Source organism: Nelumbo nucifera, chromosome 8 (genome assembly GCF_055504915.1).
Source record: "Nelumbo nucifera cultivar China Antique chromosome 8, China Antique-T2T, whole genome shotgun sequence".
Taxonomy (NCBI): Eukaryota; Viridiplantae; Streptophyta; class Magnoliopsida; order Proteales; family Nelumbonaceae; genus Nelumbo; species Nelumbo nucifera.
Genome location: NC_142656.1, coordinates 20,472,933 through 20,490,039, shown reverse-complemented (window position 1 = coordinate 20,490,039; position 17,107 = coordinate 20,472,933). Strand labels below are relative to the sequence as shown.

Genomic DNA, 17,107 nt, shown 5'->3' with positions numbered 1-17,107 from the left:
AATTGGATTTTGCTTGATAATAATTTCACCGGAGAAACTGTAAGAAGCTCAAAATTAAAAGGCTCCAATGAAAGGAAATCAGGTTCTTTGCCTGGAACATATAAACAACAAACACTCGTACCCCTTGAAACAGGTTCTTTCCGTTTTCCATTCAATATTGTTTGGGTTCGTCATAGTCAACACAGCATGCGAAAACTCGGAGGCACAATTGTTTCTTCGAGCTTGACGGCACCAACCTCCCGCTAGGTGACATGCCATCAGAATTAGAAGGCAATCGCTGTCGGAGCTTGGTGAAAAAATGAAATCACTGTCGGTGGCCTCCTGCCAAAAAAAAGGAAGAAGATATTAACGAAGATGAATAACAAAGTTGAAAGAAAAGGGAGAAAGAACGGATGTTTACCGCCGGTTGACTACATGTCGTTGGAATTCGGTGAAACAGTGGAATCGTCGCCGGTGGTCTATTGCTAGAAGAGAAAGGAAGAAGATATTAACAAAGAAGAATAATAGGGTTGGAAGGAAAATGAGAAGAAGGGATTCGACTTATTCTTATCGCCAGTTGGATTCATGCCGTCAGAACTTGGTGAAATCGCTGTCGGTGGTCTCTTGCTCTTGGGCTAGGGCTCAGGTGAAAATGAAAATGGGGGAAGGGGAATTCAAACGAATAAGAGGAAAAAAAGGCTTTTTATTGGTGGTTTTGTCTCTTCCTAACCAGTTGAACCAGATCGACTCACTTAACGGGAGCGTGAATTGAACTTAACATTAACAGAATTGTTAGATTTGAAAAGGGCGACATGCATGCCTCCCATTAGAGGGTAAACGCTTCCTGTGAACCGACGGGTTTACTGGATTCGGGCTCTGACTAAGCGTGGTGGGAGTGAGTCTGGTAGTACGTGTAGGAGGTGAAACGTAGTCTTATTCGGTTGTCCGACGCTAGATAGCAAGCTGATTGGCGAATTCGGATCAGTTGAACGCTTTCGCTGTTCAACGAGTTATGGAACCAATTACGAGGTCACATGTCAGTCATAAATTCATGGGCTCCATTGTGAAAGATGTGAGATTCACTGTGTATTCAGCTAAACCTTGTTCTTTTTTCTTGTAGATCAATGATTTTTTAAAAATCGACAGTTCGTATTTTGATCTTTTTTTTGTTTGGTTGAGAAAAAATTTAGTTGTTGAAAGTTATAAGCCCGAAAAGATATGAAAACCCCATTTCAGACTATTTTTGAAAAGTTTCAAATGAAGTTTTTCATTTTTTTTAATTCGTCTTCGTGTAAAAAGACATGACTTAACCAAACGATTTTCAAGCTATTAAAATCTTAATGCAAAAATTCACATAATCTTTTAACTATTAAAACTTTTAAAATATATTTCAAACAAAAATTTGCCAAACAACCCCACATTTGGTTCTCCCTTAAAACGAAATGAGAGAGAAAAAGCGAAATGATATGAGATTTTTAGATTTTTGGGTCTTTTAGGAGTTAATGGAATGAATTAACGTCCGTTCCGTTAATTCTGCACGCATTTTAAGGCAAGCGCAGCTTCCATTGCGTGGGGGTGCTTTTGGGCGCAGATTGGAACTCCCCCACTACCAAACAAGATGCAAGAATGCGTGATCTATGACGTTGATGTATCAGCTTGCATTTGAGAAGGAACCTCAACCTTCCTTGGAGGAGATCTGCCGTTGAGGTCAAAATTGTCCTTTGGCTTTCAGTGCACGACAAAAAATTGAAGTGAGATCCATCTCAGACTCAAGTGATCCAATGCTCGTCCCAATCACCAACTTTGCACGTTCTTCATAAGTCCACATTCCACAATTGTTTTCTTCAGTCTTCTTATTATATACATCTCCTTACGCACACATAGGTAGGGGTGTTTACGGTGGTTTTTGAAAAATTGCTAAATGAAATCAAATAAAAAATCGACTTATTGGTTCAGTTTTTAATCGGTTCATTTTTTCATTTTATCGAGTTTTTATATAATTATATATACATATATATATGTATATCAATCAGTTTGGTTAATCATTGATTTTTAATCAAAATCAACCGATATGACCAGTTTTTTAAAAGAATTAAATCGATTGACTCAATTTATTGGATTTTTCGGTTCAATTTGATTTTAAAGTTTTTTGGTTTTTATTAAGTAGGTATTTGACATTAATGTTGGAAAACCATTTTTTCATAAAACAATGGTGGGCATGTGGAGTTATAAATATTTTTTGTTTAGAATTGGTGTTGTCACGTATGCATCTTTTGAGAAAATAATATTTATTTTTAGGGTTTTTGATTCCATTTATGTTTATTGAGTAAATGTTTTGTACTTGTATGATTTCAAAATCTAGAAAATCAATTAATGAGGGTATTGAACAACGTTTTCAATATTAATCTATATTATACAACATCAAAGATGAATGCCACCTCATTGTACCGCTAGCAATAATATGTTGTTTTCTCATAAAATATTGATTTTAATATTGCGCCATACTATAATTTCCCGATTTTCAAGATATGATCTAGAACAATGTATTTTTCGGAAAACACGGCATCAAATAAGATGGTATTATTTGAAGCAACATTTTGTGAGGTCTATCCCAAACATCCGTATATAGCGTGGCACCGTTTTCTCATAAAACGGTATCTATGCCAAACATCCGTATAGGACGTGGTCACGGCACATAGGATCTTATGCATCCATCACAGGTCCCACCATAAGATCAGAAGGTTAAGATTGTCCAATCTTTTCTTCATTTGCATGCCACGTGTACAAGTTTGGTGAAGAAGCACCGCGTTCTTCACTTTACACGTGGCCATTGTGGAGAGGGAGAGAGCCGGAGAAGGTTCTGTAGTAAAAGAATCCTGGGGCTGGGGGCTGGGGCTTAGCTCATCGCTTCAAATTCAATCTAAGAAATAAGTAAATAACCGACTATTGTCTATTGAACTATGATGCCGGAAATGCATGAATCTACGCTTACCGAGTGCTCCCAACTCGCTCTCTCCGGCCTCATCAATCTTTTCTTCATTTGCATGCCACGTGTACAAGTTTGGTGAAGAAGCACCGCGTTCTTCACTTTACACGTGGCCATTGTGGAGAGGGAGAGAGCCAGAGAAGGTTCTGTAGTGAAAGAATCCTGGGGCTTAGCTCATCGCTTCAAATTCAATCTAAGAAATAAGTAAATAACCGACTATTGTCTATTGATCTATGATGCCGGAAATGCATGAATCTATGCTTACCGAGTGCTCCCAACTCGCTCTCTCTGGCCTCATCTCGAACACCTCTTCAGCATTGTGGACAACGGGATCCCAGAGACCCTAGACTTAGATCGAGAGGTATTTTTATTCTTTGTTTATCTCTGCTCAAGTTTTAGTTTTTCTTTCTTAAATTACAAGATACCAGAAAATACATCTAATAGATCTGAATCACCCGGATCGTGTTATCATGGCGAGAATGCTCGGTGGTTTAAGGGGGCTGGCATTTTTGTTATTCTTTCTGTTTGAGTTTTGCGATGCGGATTCCGGTGGTAGAAATTGCGCGAGTAACAGTTCTCTGGTTGGTTTCGAGTCAGAATTTCTTATGGTTCAGCACCAGTTGAGAGGGGTGATGAAAGTGATTAATGATTGTTCATTTACGGTTAGCGAATTCGATATGATTGAGGGTGCTGATGTACACTGGTGGGGCGCCTTAGGTGATGCTTTTGAGAATCTAACGACCGGATTTGTGATATCTGATCAGCCGTTGAACAGAACGTACAAAAACGAAAGCTTCGTTGTTGTTCTGAACAATATCACATTGGATCAGATCAAAGTGGTTGCCGTCTGGGACACACCAACAGGTTCGGATTTTGGACATGTTCTTCTTGAAAACCCTAGGAATGGTTCGAACCCTTCGTCGAATTCTTCAGCATCTAGTTCTAATTTGGCACCATCACCCTCTCCGTTGGCTGGGAACAGTTCTGTTGGAGGAAAGAACCGGGTTTATGAACAACCTACCATGTTCGATAACTGCAAGATTCTTGCCAATAATTACCGTCTTAGGTGGACGTTGGCTCCTGAGGAGAACTTGATTGACATTGGGCTGGAGGCAGCTCAAGAAAGCCAATACTATATGGCATTCGGTTGGGCCAACCGCACGTCTTCTTCTGAGTTTATGCTTCATGCTGATGTAGCTGTGACTGGCTTTACAGAGGAAGGTATCCCTTTTGCTGATGATTATTACATTACCAGATACAGTGAGTGCTTAATGAATAAGGATGGTAAAGTTCAGGGTGTTTGTCCTGATACGATCTATGAGGGATCTGCCCCCATTGGATTGGTGGACAACACCAAGTTGGTATATGGACACAGAAAGGACGGAGTGTCCTTCATCCGATATCAACGGCCTCTCAAATCTATTGACACAAAGTATGACTTAACTGTGAACTATACGGATAACATGACTGTAATATGGGCTCTGGGGCTGATTAGACCTCCTGATGCTCTCCGCCCATATTACCTTCCCCAAAACCATGGTGGGCCTCCTCTTGTGACTTATGGGCACCTGGTTCTCAATGTATCGGAGCATGTAAATGATTGCTTAGGGCCATTAGAAGCAGAACAGAAGGAGGATCGGGACCTTATTTATGCAGATGGAAAGACCCCGCTTATTGTTACAACAAGTCCAGCAGTGCATTACCCAAATCCTCCCAATCCTTCAAAAGTTCTCTATATTAACAAGAAAGAGTCTCCTGTCTTGAGAGTAGAAAGAGGGGTTCCAGTAAAGTTCTCAATACAAGCTGGACATGACGTTGCTTTATACATAACTTCTGATCCAATTGGTGGGAATGCAACCTCTAGAAACACACCGGAAACTATATATGCTGGAGGGCCAGAAGCTGAAGGAGTTCCAGCAAGTCCAACAGAATTGGTTTGGTCACCTGACAGGAATACACCAGATCAGGTTTATTATCAATCATTTTATGAACAGAAAATGGGTTGGAAAGTTCAGGTTGTGGATGGGGGTCTTTCGGATATGTACAATAACAGTGTTGTTCTGGATGATCAGCAAGTTACATTTTTTTGGACACTGTCCGGTGATTCAATATCTATAGCAGCTCGAGGTGAGAAAAAAAGTGGTTATCTTGCAGTAGCATTTGGTGGTGGAATGGTGAATAGCTATGCTTATGTAGGTTGGGTTGACAATGATGGCAAAGGCCACGTGAACGCATACTGGATTGATGGGAAGGAGGCCATAAGTGTGCATCCTACTAATGAGAATTTGACACATGCAAGATGCAAGTCAGAGAATGGTATTATCACTTTCGAGTTTACCCGTCCCTTGCAGCCTTCGTGTGCTCTAGGTAGTAGGCCAGAGTGCAACAATATTATTGACCCCACAACTCCTCTTAAGGTTGTTTGGGCTATGGGTGCTAGGTGGTCAGAGGATCATTTAAGTGAGAGAAATATGCATTCTATTACAAGTAGCAGACCTGTTCGTGTGCTGCTTATGCGTGGCTCAGCAGAGGCAGAGCAGGATCTGCGCCCAGTTTTAGCTGTGCATGGATTTATGATGTTTGTTGCTTGGGGCATCCTGCTTCCAGGTGGAATATTGGCAGCCAGGTACCTAAAACACTTAAAGGGTGATGGATGGTTCCAGATTCATGTTTACTTACAGTATTCGGGTTTAGCAATTGTTGTGCTTGGTGTTCTTTTTGCTGCTGCTGAACTTCGGGGTTTCTTCATTAACTCAGTACATGTAAAGTTTGGAGTTATTGCTATACTTTTGGGTTGCTTTCAGCCCGTGAATGCATATCTAAGGCCAAAAAGACCTGATAATGGTGAAGTGGCTTCCTCCAAAAGGATCCTTTGGGAGTATCTCCATGTCATGACGGGGAGATGTGCCATTGTAGCTGGAATTGCAGCACTTATTAGTGGGATGAATCATTTAGGAGACAGATATGGAGGTGAGACTGTTCATGGGCTTAACTGGGCTTTAATAATATGGTTCTTGATGGGTGCATTACTAGTTGTGTACTTGGAAAATGGTGAAAGAAAGAGAAGAAGGGACAGAAGCTTTGGAAAAAGCAATTGGGTATTGGGCAATATCGAGGAGGATGACTCTACTGATCTTCTGCACTCAAATGGAACACAAGGGCTGCATTCCTCTCAACAAATGGAAGTTCAGTTAGAACCTCTGAACAGATAGATGTGTATGTTCTTTTTCTTGCTTGATACAATATGTTCTTCATTTACAGAACAATTCAACTTACTGTAATGTAATGGCAATATCTCCTCTTCTTTCTCATTTTCACTTCATTCTTGATTTTAGAGGCCCAAAAAATGACCTTCATTGTGGCATGTAATGAACTTTTGATGCACACTCCTTTATTAATCTCTCTAAAATTGAAGATGGGTATGGCCAATGAATTGATTCTGTTTTATTTTTTTTTTTTTTTGGGGGGGGGGAGGGTCCGGGGGGGGCGGGGGGGGATGTCAGTTGATTGTTCTTGTATTCTGGGTGCATGCGTATAATTTATTTCCCTTCCAGGAATATCTAGGAATGGGCATCAATAGGTGATAAGGACTTATGGGGTTTCTTTCATGATCTAATGATTTGTTTAATTTTCATGGTCCAACCTGCCCCCTCCCCCTGCGAACAACTCACAATGGTGTCTGCATTTTAGAATGTCACACTAATGAATTGGCTAGTTATGGTAAGAAGGAAAAACAACTGATTGGATCGTCCTTGGTAAAATGCTTGGACGGTTCTGATTTGTACCCTTTTGTACCCTTGAATAAGAAGTTGGGTGAGGTCAAGGACATTTGCCTGTACAGGTTAGCCTACCCAAATGTTTCCATTCATTATGTAGGTTAAGTTTATCTAAGCCATAACTGATGAACAGTTTATTCACTCTTAACCTGAAACATATCATATATAAGGGTTGGAAGTGAAAAACTTAGAGTGTTAAAGGAATCCATTTGTGTTGTCATCTCATTTCTGAAATGAGTTTTTTTCTTGATAATCTGCTCATCTTTAGTTCTGCAAAGTAGATTTTTTGATATCATGATTCTTTTTTAGTTATAACCTTTTTTTTTTCGAAAATGAGTTTTAACCAATTAATTTATGCTTAGATATGTCTGCTCATATATTTACTAGCAGGTTACTTCATAGATTTAGGCTTTATCCTAAGTTGATTCTTATGCATTCTAAAATGAAGCTTGGTTCTATCTCAAGAGCTTTTTATTTTTTCAACATCTCAATATCCAATGTGGTAGTGTCCAATGACATTTTTTGCAATCTCATCATAGTTCTTTAGACCATTCTCTTCTCTTTAATTTATTTTCAAATAGTTGTATTCCCACTTATTCTGAAAATTGAATGCACATGGGCTTAAGAATGGCTTTACAAGTGATTTGTATTTTGATTTTTTAATATTTATCCATCACTCTAATACTAGGTTTATGAATCTTTTAATTTAAATTTAGGCCTTAATTGCTCTAAAGCTCCTTGATAATTCCATCTTAATGTAAAATATCAAGGTATATTTCTATTGTTCATTTCAATTTCCTTTGCATTTGAATGTCATTTTATTCTAATGGTTAGCTTTCTTTTTTCCAGGTGCAAGGAGTTAGGCAGATCAAAGAATTTTTGTTAGTGAAGAGATCTTTGTCAAGAACAAATGGGACTATTATATCTTGGAGCTTGGTTCACAAAGAATTTTTTGGATTGGGACATAACTCGGTTTTGGTTTTTGAAAATTTGTATACAAATAGGTTATACTTGTATATCCCTTTGTACACGGGCTTTTGAATCATATTAATGAATATACCATACCTTCTGACAAAAAGGTAAGGCAAGCCAAAGCCTGAGCCAATATTACATGGATTTAATGGAACACCTCCTCTTTATTTTGTCACCACTATTTTAAAACCTATTGCTTCTATACTAGCAATTTAGCATTATGGTAATATTAATCATGTATATTTGATTTGTTATATTTAATATGAGTTGGTTGTCTACTTGGTTTTCAGGGAGGAAAGGCTGAGCTTTTGGTCTGATCCTGATACTGAATTAAATCTGGGTAGAGACACTGGTATTAGTGTTTTTTCGAATGGGAATAAATTGGACTAGGATCATGTTTGATGTGCCAATAAATGGTCTCAAAGAAACTGTAAGTTTGTTTTTTACTTTGCTTTATTAAATGCTTGGTATGTGCCATTTATGGAATTTGGGTTCTAGAAAAATGATGATATTGTACTTTCACATGGATTACCCCCCAGTCAATTATATTTGGTTTGAAAGAAAATAATAAAGAAATAGAAAGGCGAGTGTTGGAAGCTAGCTAAACAGATGGGGTACAGGCACATTGAAGTTGAAGGGGACTCAAAAGTAGTCATTTCCTGGGTTACAAACAGCAGCCATACCCAATGGACGTTTAAACATGTGATTAGGGAAGTGGAAAAGATTGCAAAGGAGGTAGAGGCTTAAGTCAAATGGGCTCAAAGGAGTGCAAACGGGTTAGCTGATTATGTAGCAAAACAAGGGGCATTGAGACAGCAACTGTTTTGGGCTGCACTGTAATGAGGGACAGAAAAGAGGGTTCAAATGGGATCATCACTCCCATCACTAAGTTGTATAAACTTTTTCTAATCTGAGAGTTAAATAAAATTCATGCTCACTGAGAAAAAAAAATAGAGAGAGAGAAAGAGATTTACATGTGTTCATTCGAAACCAAATGTACTATGTATTCTATCCTCTTTGTCAATAAAATAAGACTTTTATTTATGAGGCATTTTGTTTACAATTATGGTCAGTTCTGTAGGACATTTAGTTCCTTATAAGGGTGAGTTTGGGCAACTCACTTGTAATGTGGGTGTGTACTAGGATACACATTGATGTAATCCAATTGAGTTGATTCAAGGAAGAATGTATTGTCACTTAAGTTACACAAATCATTTAGATGCAAAGTCCTTTTTTTTTTTTTGTCCTTGGACAGGAGTTCCAGGGCTTTAAGATTATGACCAGTCGCTAATATATCATAAGAACAAATGTTGAAGATCTGTAGCTATCAGACTCCATACATTCGATGGTTGTGATTTTATGGTTCTGGAATGTCCAATAAGGGATCTGCACCCTCAAATAAGAAGAGAGTGTCACTACTAAGAGGTTGAGTTGAATCAGGGCCTTAACTATGAATCCTAGTTGGACTAGGACTCTTAGCAGAGGATTCTCAATGATGTTAGGGCTCCTATATAAGTCTCAAGGTAACATCGTGATGAGTATGGGAAAATCCTAATTGAATTGGGACTCCTAAGGAGGAATCCTAGTTGCACTAGGACTTTGGTATTCTGCCTCCAGAGGAGCTTGGAGCAAATATGAGAATAGTCCTTGTGGTATTAAAACTCTCAGGAAGGACTTCCTAGGGCTTGTCCTGTATTGTCCTGATTGAACTAGGAACCCCTAATATGCCCAAGTGATCATATGCTAGCAATTGCCTTGAAAGAGTTTCAAAGCAAAAAACTGAGTTTCAGGTGATTTCCCTGTTGGAATAGGACTCCTTGTTAAATATCTTTAATGGTGATCGGTCCATACAGTGACTTTACACATGGTATCCCAATTAGATTTGGACACTAGTGTAAAGGGACAGAAATGTAATTTCACTTTGCATGAAGTGACCAATGTGATAATTTTCAAGAATTAATTGAAATGTGTTGTTGGACTTTTTTGCAGTTTTAAGAAGTCTTTCTAATCCTGACCACATACTAGAGTGGGTGGAAATTTTCAATCCAAGAACAAAGAAATAAGGCTTCTCCTAGGAAACCATAAATCCTTGAGGATGGAAACCCTAATAGAATCTCACACCCCCCTTGAGCTCTGCTTCTCACAATATATAAAATATTAGAGAGCTCATAAAAGTGCAGTTTGTCCAGCCCTATAGGAGAGTACGATCTACACTTTCTAGTGCCCAACAAATCTAGAAGTGAGTGCTGAAAAGCTGCAAAGTAAGGGAGCAATGAGACTTCCATTAGAGAAATCAATTAGGCTACTTGGATCAATAAGTTTATTTCATCAAAGAATTTTGATTTGGACATTTGATTGAAACTTCTACATGTATGCAATAAAAGAAAATTTTATTTCTTTGCAGAACAAGAGGTTAACAGGGAATGCCTCTATTGGGCTGCTTCGTAATCTTATTTCTTCTCTGTTTTGTTTTGAATTCTTGTTGCCATATTCACTCTAAAGGTAGGGTCGCAACTTGTGCCTCTCCCTAGGTTGTCTGGTATCAGTTTCTTTCTAGTGTTAATAAATTCCTTTTTCAATTATCAAGAAAATGGGTCTGGGCTAGGTGAGGTTTTGCATGGTTCAGTGTCATAAGCCAGGGAGACAATAATTAACTTTGTGCAAAACTTGAAATTATGTCCTTTCACACTTGGGAAATACTCATGTACTATCGCCAGGTACTTCCATGGAGATCTTGGTTTTATAGTGAAATCAATTGGTTTACTTTTCTTCAATTTCATTTTCAGAGAGAGAGTTTGCAGAATTTGTACAAAGGTAATCCAATTGGACTGTTGACAATAGAATGGAGACTAATTATTTCTTGATGTCTTTCTCTTGACATTGCTAGGAAAGAAGATTGTGGTAATTGCTACCCAAGTGAAGAAAATATGGTATGGTATCAAGGAAGCATGGCAAAGTAGGTGTCCATTTTGGCTATCAAGAATAAAAAGGGGATTAAGTAGTTTCTTCATGTCTTTTTCTTAACAAGGAGGGAGGCAAAGGAATTGTTCTGTGGTGCTTAAAGAAGTTAATATCCAAATAATAGCTGAAGCTAAGCTAAAATAATGCTCTCCAAAGTCATTGCTAGGCAAGAGGATAACTTGGTAAAGGTCTTTGCAATCCATAAAGGAGTCACTTGATCTAAGTTGAAATAATGACTGGGTTGATCTGTAAATCAGTTTCTGTAATAGCAATTAAAAATCTTAGATCTAAAGACATGAGTGCCGAGGTTCCAAAGCTCATTTGATCATCTTCAGATGATTATCAGTTAGCTAATTCACTTTTATAAGTTTTAACATCTTTCTGATTGTATGTGGGTGTGATGCCTTGTCACCTCTTAGGATGTAATTTTTTCTTCTTTTAATGAAATTTCATTTTTACCTTCAAAAAACAACTGGAAAAAGGTTGAAATTTACAATGACCTATTCAAAAGTGGGTCCACATTCTACCTAACAAAATTGAGAAAAACTTAAATGCAATAATGAAGAAACCTATTTAATCATTCTTCGATATGGCTCTCATGCTCATGTCTGCAAGCTACTTTAAAAAGACAAGTGTAAATCATCAAGGAGATGCAGGGTAAATTGATAGATTCAACCATCAAGGAGCAGGAAGGATTGATGTTTTGTGAGTAGAGGCACCGATGCTTCTCAATTTCAAAAGTTTACTATGCATCTGGGCCTGGTAATTCATTTGCTCAAGAAGTTGCAAGTCATCAACTGAGTTCTCTCTCATTTTATTGTTTGTTATAAAGCACATTTTGCAACTTTTCCCCCAAGACCTTGGGCTTAAACAATAAGGAGGAAGCTCAACCATCTTTTCTACTCCTTGCATAAAAAAGGCATAACAGAACTTTGTGGAGAGCAAGGTAGTTAAAAGAATCAATTAAAATGCCAAACTTGAGATCTTCATCTTATTGGTGGCAGAAATATAATAACATCTAGTCAAATGCTGGAATGGTTGCAAAACAAGATATCTGCTTAAACTACTACTTTCCAAGTTTTAGATCCCTCCAAAAAAACACTGTGACAGATCCACCTACCTCTATAACTACTACTTTCCAATCCTACTGACCACCAGATCCACCTAGGGTCCTGTTTGCTTCTTTTCATTTGCTAATCATGCCTTTTTTTCGGATTTTAGAAATTGCTGCTAGCATGGTTTCTCCTAAAATGCTTTTTCTATCTTGTCTCTTGAAGAATACACAAGGATTAGACTAGCTGAACGTGATGGCTGTTCAGCGGGCTGTGGAACCAATGATAAGCAATCATGTAAAATAAGAAAAAGACTATCCTTAACTATTCATTAAATTTTCAAAGCATGCCCCTGTAATGGGCAGTAGCTACTGTACCACCCCACCTTGATTTCACCCCCAACAACATCAACACCATCATAAAAGTTACCTACCTGCTCCAAGACAACTTGGTTTTTGCCTGGAAATCTAGAACATCGTCAAGCCCTCTACTTGCTCCAAGACAACTACCCAGAATTTCTCCCCAAGCAGGTCATCGCCTTTATTGTTTTAGTTGATGGTCTCATTAAAATTCAGTTGAATTTTGAGAGTAAACACGGAAATCTTATGGTTTAAGCACAGCTGCAGAGACAGAAGTGGAAGAGAGTGAAAACGAACCTTTATTTTTTCTTATTAATTTTGTATAGCTCTCGTTGCATCAGAACTTTATTATTCGTTGTTCTATGGTTTAATACCCGGTTTGTTATTGCTTTAATTTGTCGATCCTTTTCTATAGATTTTGTGAACTTTAATCTTGTTTCACAGCCTGAAAGAATCATTATAATTAAAATCCAGCTATTATCATTTTCAGAGCTTATTTGTTGACATTAATTTGTCTTCCTACTCCCACTAACTCTCTCTATACTTGGGTTAGCGAGCTCTGAAATGAACCCACTTCACTGTGAGAAGTTTTTGTTCCGTCCACTTCCAACTTTCAACTATTGTAGCTACGAGGATAGTTGATTTGTTAGGCAGCAACTATGACCATTTTCAGAGAAAACTAGGTACCAGTAATAAATAAGGATGTTGGTATTTTCAGTTGGGTGGTGTTTCAAGGTAGAAGATACTGTTTCATATGTAGGGTGGGTGTAGAGAGGGGGGGTGGGGCTTTGAGGCTGTGAGATATCTTACTTCAGTTGAGAAGTTTGAAGAAGATAATTAAAGGAGTTGTTAAATGGAAGGCTGAATTTGGGATTAAAAAAAAAATTGACAATAGCTATAAACGGCACTAAGCATTTCATTACCCGAAGGCCAATACATGTTATGTGGGAGCATCTTAAAAGGAGTTCAGATTGGCGCCTTGCCTTACACAGCGCGCCCCACATGCACATCTCAACGTGCATTGAGAATATTTCACTTATTTGTCATAGGGAGATGTTCACAATATACATTGGGAATTGGGATATGCTGTGGGGAATGCCAGGGGAATTGGGCTTTGGTCAGTGCAAAGCCTGTTAGAATAGTCTTTACAGCCATGCGTTAGAAATATTTTTGTATTTATGTGCTTTATTTCATAGGGAAACAGTCTTAATATAAGTTGCATGAGGCTGTTTGAACATTGTGAGCACGGGCTTGCACTGACCGAAGCCAAACTAGTGCTGGGGTGCTGATGCGAATTCTCTTAAAAAAGTATATTAAGTAGTTTCTTAAACTACTTATAACTTTATAAGTAATTTCCTCAAACCTCTTGGATTAAATAAATAATTGTCCCTTGTTTTATTTATTTATTATTCATTTTGATCATAAAATCTCCCAAAGTTACAATGGTCAACGTATAAGTTCCATTTGCTGCTTGATTCATCTTACGGGAAAGTATCAGTACTTTGGTCTTTGATGCAAAGTTCTAAGCCATACCAGGTCCAAATTTGGACCCACCTAGATGCAAAGAGTAGGGTCCACCAATCCATATCTGGCGGGGCCCACATCCAATTGAACCGAGTAGGAATGTCAATGGAGAGGGATCATATTCCCTATCCCTGACCTGATCCCATTGGGGATAAAAATGACCCTCAGATGAATTCCCATCAAGGACATAAATCTCTGAAATTTTTAAATTAAAATTATTTTTAAAAATAGATTTACTTAAAAGAAGGAAAGTTTTTAAAATAATAAAAACATTTTAAATATAATTTATATATTTAATATATAACAGGGGTAGAGCCAGGGTGGGGAATTCACTCTCCATTTCTGTTCCCGTGCCAAGTCAGGTATTATTGTGCAAAATCCAGAAATACAGATTCAAATGACACCCCAAAATGAAAGAAAAACAAAGATAAGGAGAAGCAAGCAAAGAGGATGCACAAATTTATGTGGTTCAACTTTTAGTCTACGTCTACCGGCAAAGAAGGAATATCAATCCACTATGTAATTTATAATGGAGAGGAATATAGAGTTTTGTACTCACAACCTCACTCACAAAAAACCCTAAATACACAAGGTCTCACTCCACTCTTACAAGATAAAGATTAAGTATACAAGAGAAAAAACCCCCAAAATACATAACTCTTTGTATTTGATTCGTACCCATAAGCTGAATATGAATCGGGTCCATACCATCGGGTTTTCTCAACTTACTTTGGACCGGGTTCATAAAGCCAGTCGCAACAAAAAAAAATAAAAAATCAAGGCACAACCATAACAGGTATCACTACCAATCCCTCCATCCCGAGTCCCACCCCATCCTTGCTAGGGCAATCTCCATCCCTAACCCCATCGGGTTGGGGAAGCCAGCACCCAATGAGGATGGAGAAAATTACCATTGAACTGAGTTTGACAATAAATTTAGTTCAATACCTAAAGGATCTGTTTGTGAAATCCATATTTGACTTCCATTTGATTAAAATATTCAGATATCTGATTTCAATCCAAACCTCAATGAGCCTAACAAAAGACATAGGTACAAGAGACTGGTTTGTGTAAATGGCACTATGGCAGTCAGTTGCACCCAGGAACGAGGAAAACTGTGTGAGAGGAGAAAGAACAAGGGAAAAAGAGGGGAGGTCGGCCAGATTGCTTTTATACAAAATGCTCAAATGGATATCTAACCAAGCTCATGGAATCAAATATGCAAAATACTCAAATGGATTTGACTGAAACATCTCCATATACTCAAGACTGGTGTGAACTTATTCCTGACAAACTGAAGGCTTCTGGTATCGTCCAAATGGGATATTCTCCTGTGCTTACTGATGTTCTTAATGATATCAGATTGCCTACAAGTGCATATGAGATTGGTTCGAGGAGAATGTGGGCAGGGCTGCCGATGTATGCTTTACAGTTGGCTTTTTCTAACTACCCAGAACTCCTTGAAGTTCTTGTAGACCAGAAGAAGGTCTCACTAGAGTTCTTGGATGTTCCTAGTTTGCCCCAGTTGCCACCATTTTTCTTGAGGAAGCCTTCAAGCCAAAGCATAAGTGGTCATTCAAATTGCAATCTGACGATGATCTTGTAGGTCCCGTGCTTCCTCTGCCTATGCTTCTTTAACTTTGCGAGATTGATAAGAGACAGAGAAGTTCAGATTTGGATGAAGGGGATTCATTTTCAACTGAGACAGAATTGAATCACCAATGCAATGAGGTCATCAAAGTGGTTAATGAGATGACATTGCCAGGATCCTGCTCTGAGTTTAATGATTCCTATGTTGTCTCCCCTGCTGATCATAGAGATGAGAGGTGGAGTAGTTCAGAAGAGCAGCAAGATCCAAAGCCTTTCTTTACATACAAGCCTCCAGCCTTTTTCAGATAAGAGACCTACCATTAAGTCCACACAAGATGAGACTATTTCTGAGGACAAGAGGTCTGAAACCTTTGTTTGTAAAAAGCCTGAGAGAGAACTTGATCCTAATCCACTTAAAAATTCCAAAATGCATCAGGAACTTTCTCCAAATTCTAATAAGGATTGGTTGGATTAGAATATTTTGATGAATTGTGCCCTGTAAAGTTGCAATTTGATCCTTCTCCATTGAGCTTTGGACCCAAGGAGTTGAAAGGCTATAGGTTCTTGAAAGGCAGTTTGCAAAATGGCAGGAAGGTTCTAAGTCATATCAAGATTTTTTTACTCCGTCCGAAATCAGAAAACAAGTACCATGATTTCTATAAGTTCTTCAAATCTTTGCATAACCATAGAATTGCATCAAATTTGTTCCTCATGTTGCTCTGATCTTGCCTCAACATCTCATTTTATTGATGGTTTGCCTGCGGTCATTTAGTTCTAGGCTTTGTTTAATTGTAGTTTAGTTATGCGTAGTAAGTAGTCTAGTAGTTTCTCTTAGTTGGATTGGCTCTCTCTCTCTCTCTCTATATATATATAACATAGCAGTTGGGAAACAATAGCACAATAATTATGTAACCTTGACAGTAGTAGGGAGATTTTTTAGTAGTTATGTAGGGAGAAGCTGGATTCTGTAATTTGGACCTATGGGGATAAAATAAAAAAGTTCAAATGGCTAACTAATAGCATGACTTTGAGGGTACAATGGGTTCTAGTGAAGCAAGAGGTAAATAGGGATCATTTGTACTGGCCCAGTTGCAATTTGGTCATTGGTATTCTTAAGTTATGTGAGAGGTTGCATCTTTCTCCTCTCTTTGGGATGCTTATACTGCTTGTATATATTGATATTTTCTAATGTAAGTCAAAGTTATTTATCAAAAAACAAAAAAAAATATAAACGGAAAGATCTCTTACATAATATTATAGCTTAAGATCTCAACTTGGATCTTGATGTCTGATTCTTGATTTTCTTTTGAAGTTAGAAATAGCAGCGGTGCCGTGTCTTCTTGATTATTCATTCATATCTCGTAGTCATATTGCCAAATTTGATTATTTGCAAGATGACTAGATCATTGACTTGACCTTTTGCCTAGTAGATTTTATCTGGGTCATAGTCGATGAAAGTATTTTACATCTGATGAAGGTTTGCTTGAAGCAAAAATTTACCGATGCAAGGCTATAAAGGCTGCTCGAACAGTGTTCAAACAGACTTTGCTCTGACCGAAGCCGATCTCCTTGGCAACCACGTACCATGCCTTAGTTTTTTCAACATTTTGATGTTCAGTCTCCGTGGCAGCTCTGAATGATTGTCACGTGGACAACCATTAACTCAGAATTAATTTTGTCTAACAAGATTTATTTCACTGTTTGTTGCTTGGTACACATTTTTGGGCATTTCCCCTCACTCTATTGTTTGGTTTCTTCTTATACTTTGCGGGATCTGTGAGCTGAAGTGGAACAATGGTGTTCTTGTTGATTGTACAGGAAGATAAAAGTTGCTGTGGTTTTATATATATATTGTGTGTGTGTACATGATACACTGAACCTGTTGCTTTGCTACAAATTCGAGTCTGT

The 17,107-nt window shown here is 38.1% G+C and overlaps 1 protein-coding gene across 2 annotated transcripts; it reads left to right on the top strand.

Moving 5' to 3' along the window:
• The first annotated feature begins 2,962 nt into the window (after positions 1-2,962).
• LOC104610697 (cytochrome b561, DM13 and DOMON domain-containing protein At5g54830) lies at positions 2,963-11,146 on the top strand. Of its 2 annotated transcripts, XR_737477.3 has the most exons (3): positions 2,963-6,181; positions 7,591-7,820; positions 8,004-11,146. XR_737477.3 is itself a non-coding variant. In XM_010277441.3 (2 exons), the coding sequence occupies exon 1, from the start codon at positions 3,436-3,438 to the stop codon at positions 6,175-6,177; it is 2,742 nt and encodes a 913-aa protein (XP_010275743.1). In that variant the 5' UTR covers positions 2,963-3,435; the 3' UTR covers positions 6,178-6,181; positions 7,591-8,215. The 2 variants fall into 2 exon arrangements, 1 of the variants encoding a protein (XP_010275743.1); XM_010277441.3 differs by having other exon boundaries at positions 7,591-8,215.
• Positions 11,147-17,107: the final 5,961 nt, after the last annotated feature.

Coding starts and splice junctions, on each gene's coding strand:
- LOC104610697 (XM_010277441.3), top strand. CDS start 3,436: ATGGCGAGAATGCTCGGTGGTTTAAGGGGGCTGGCATTTTTGTTATTC.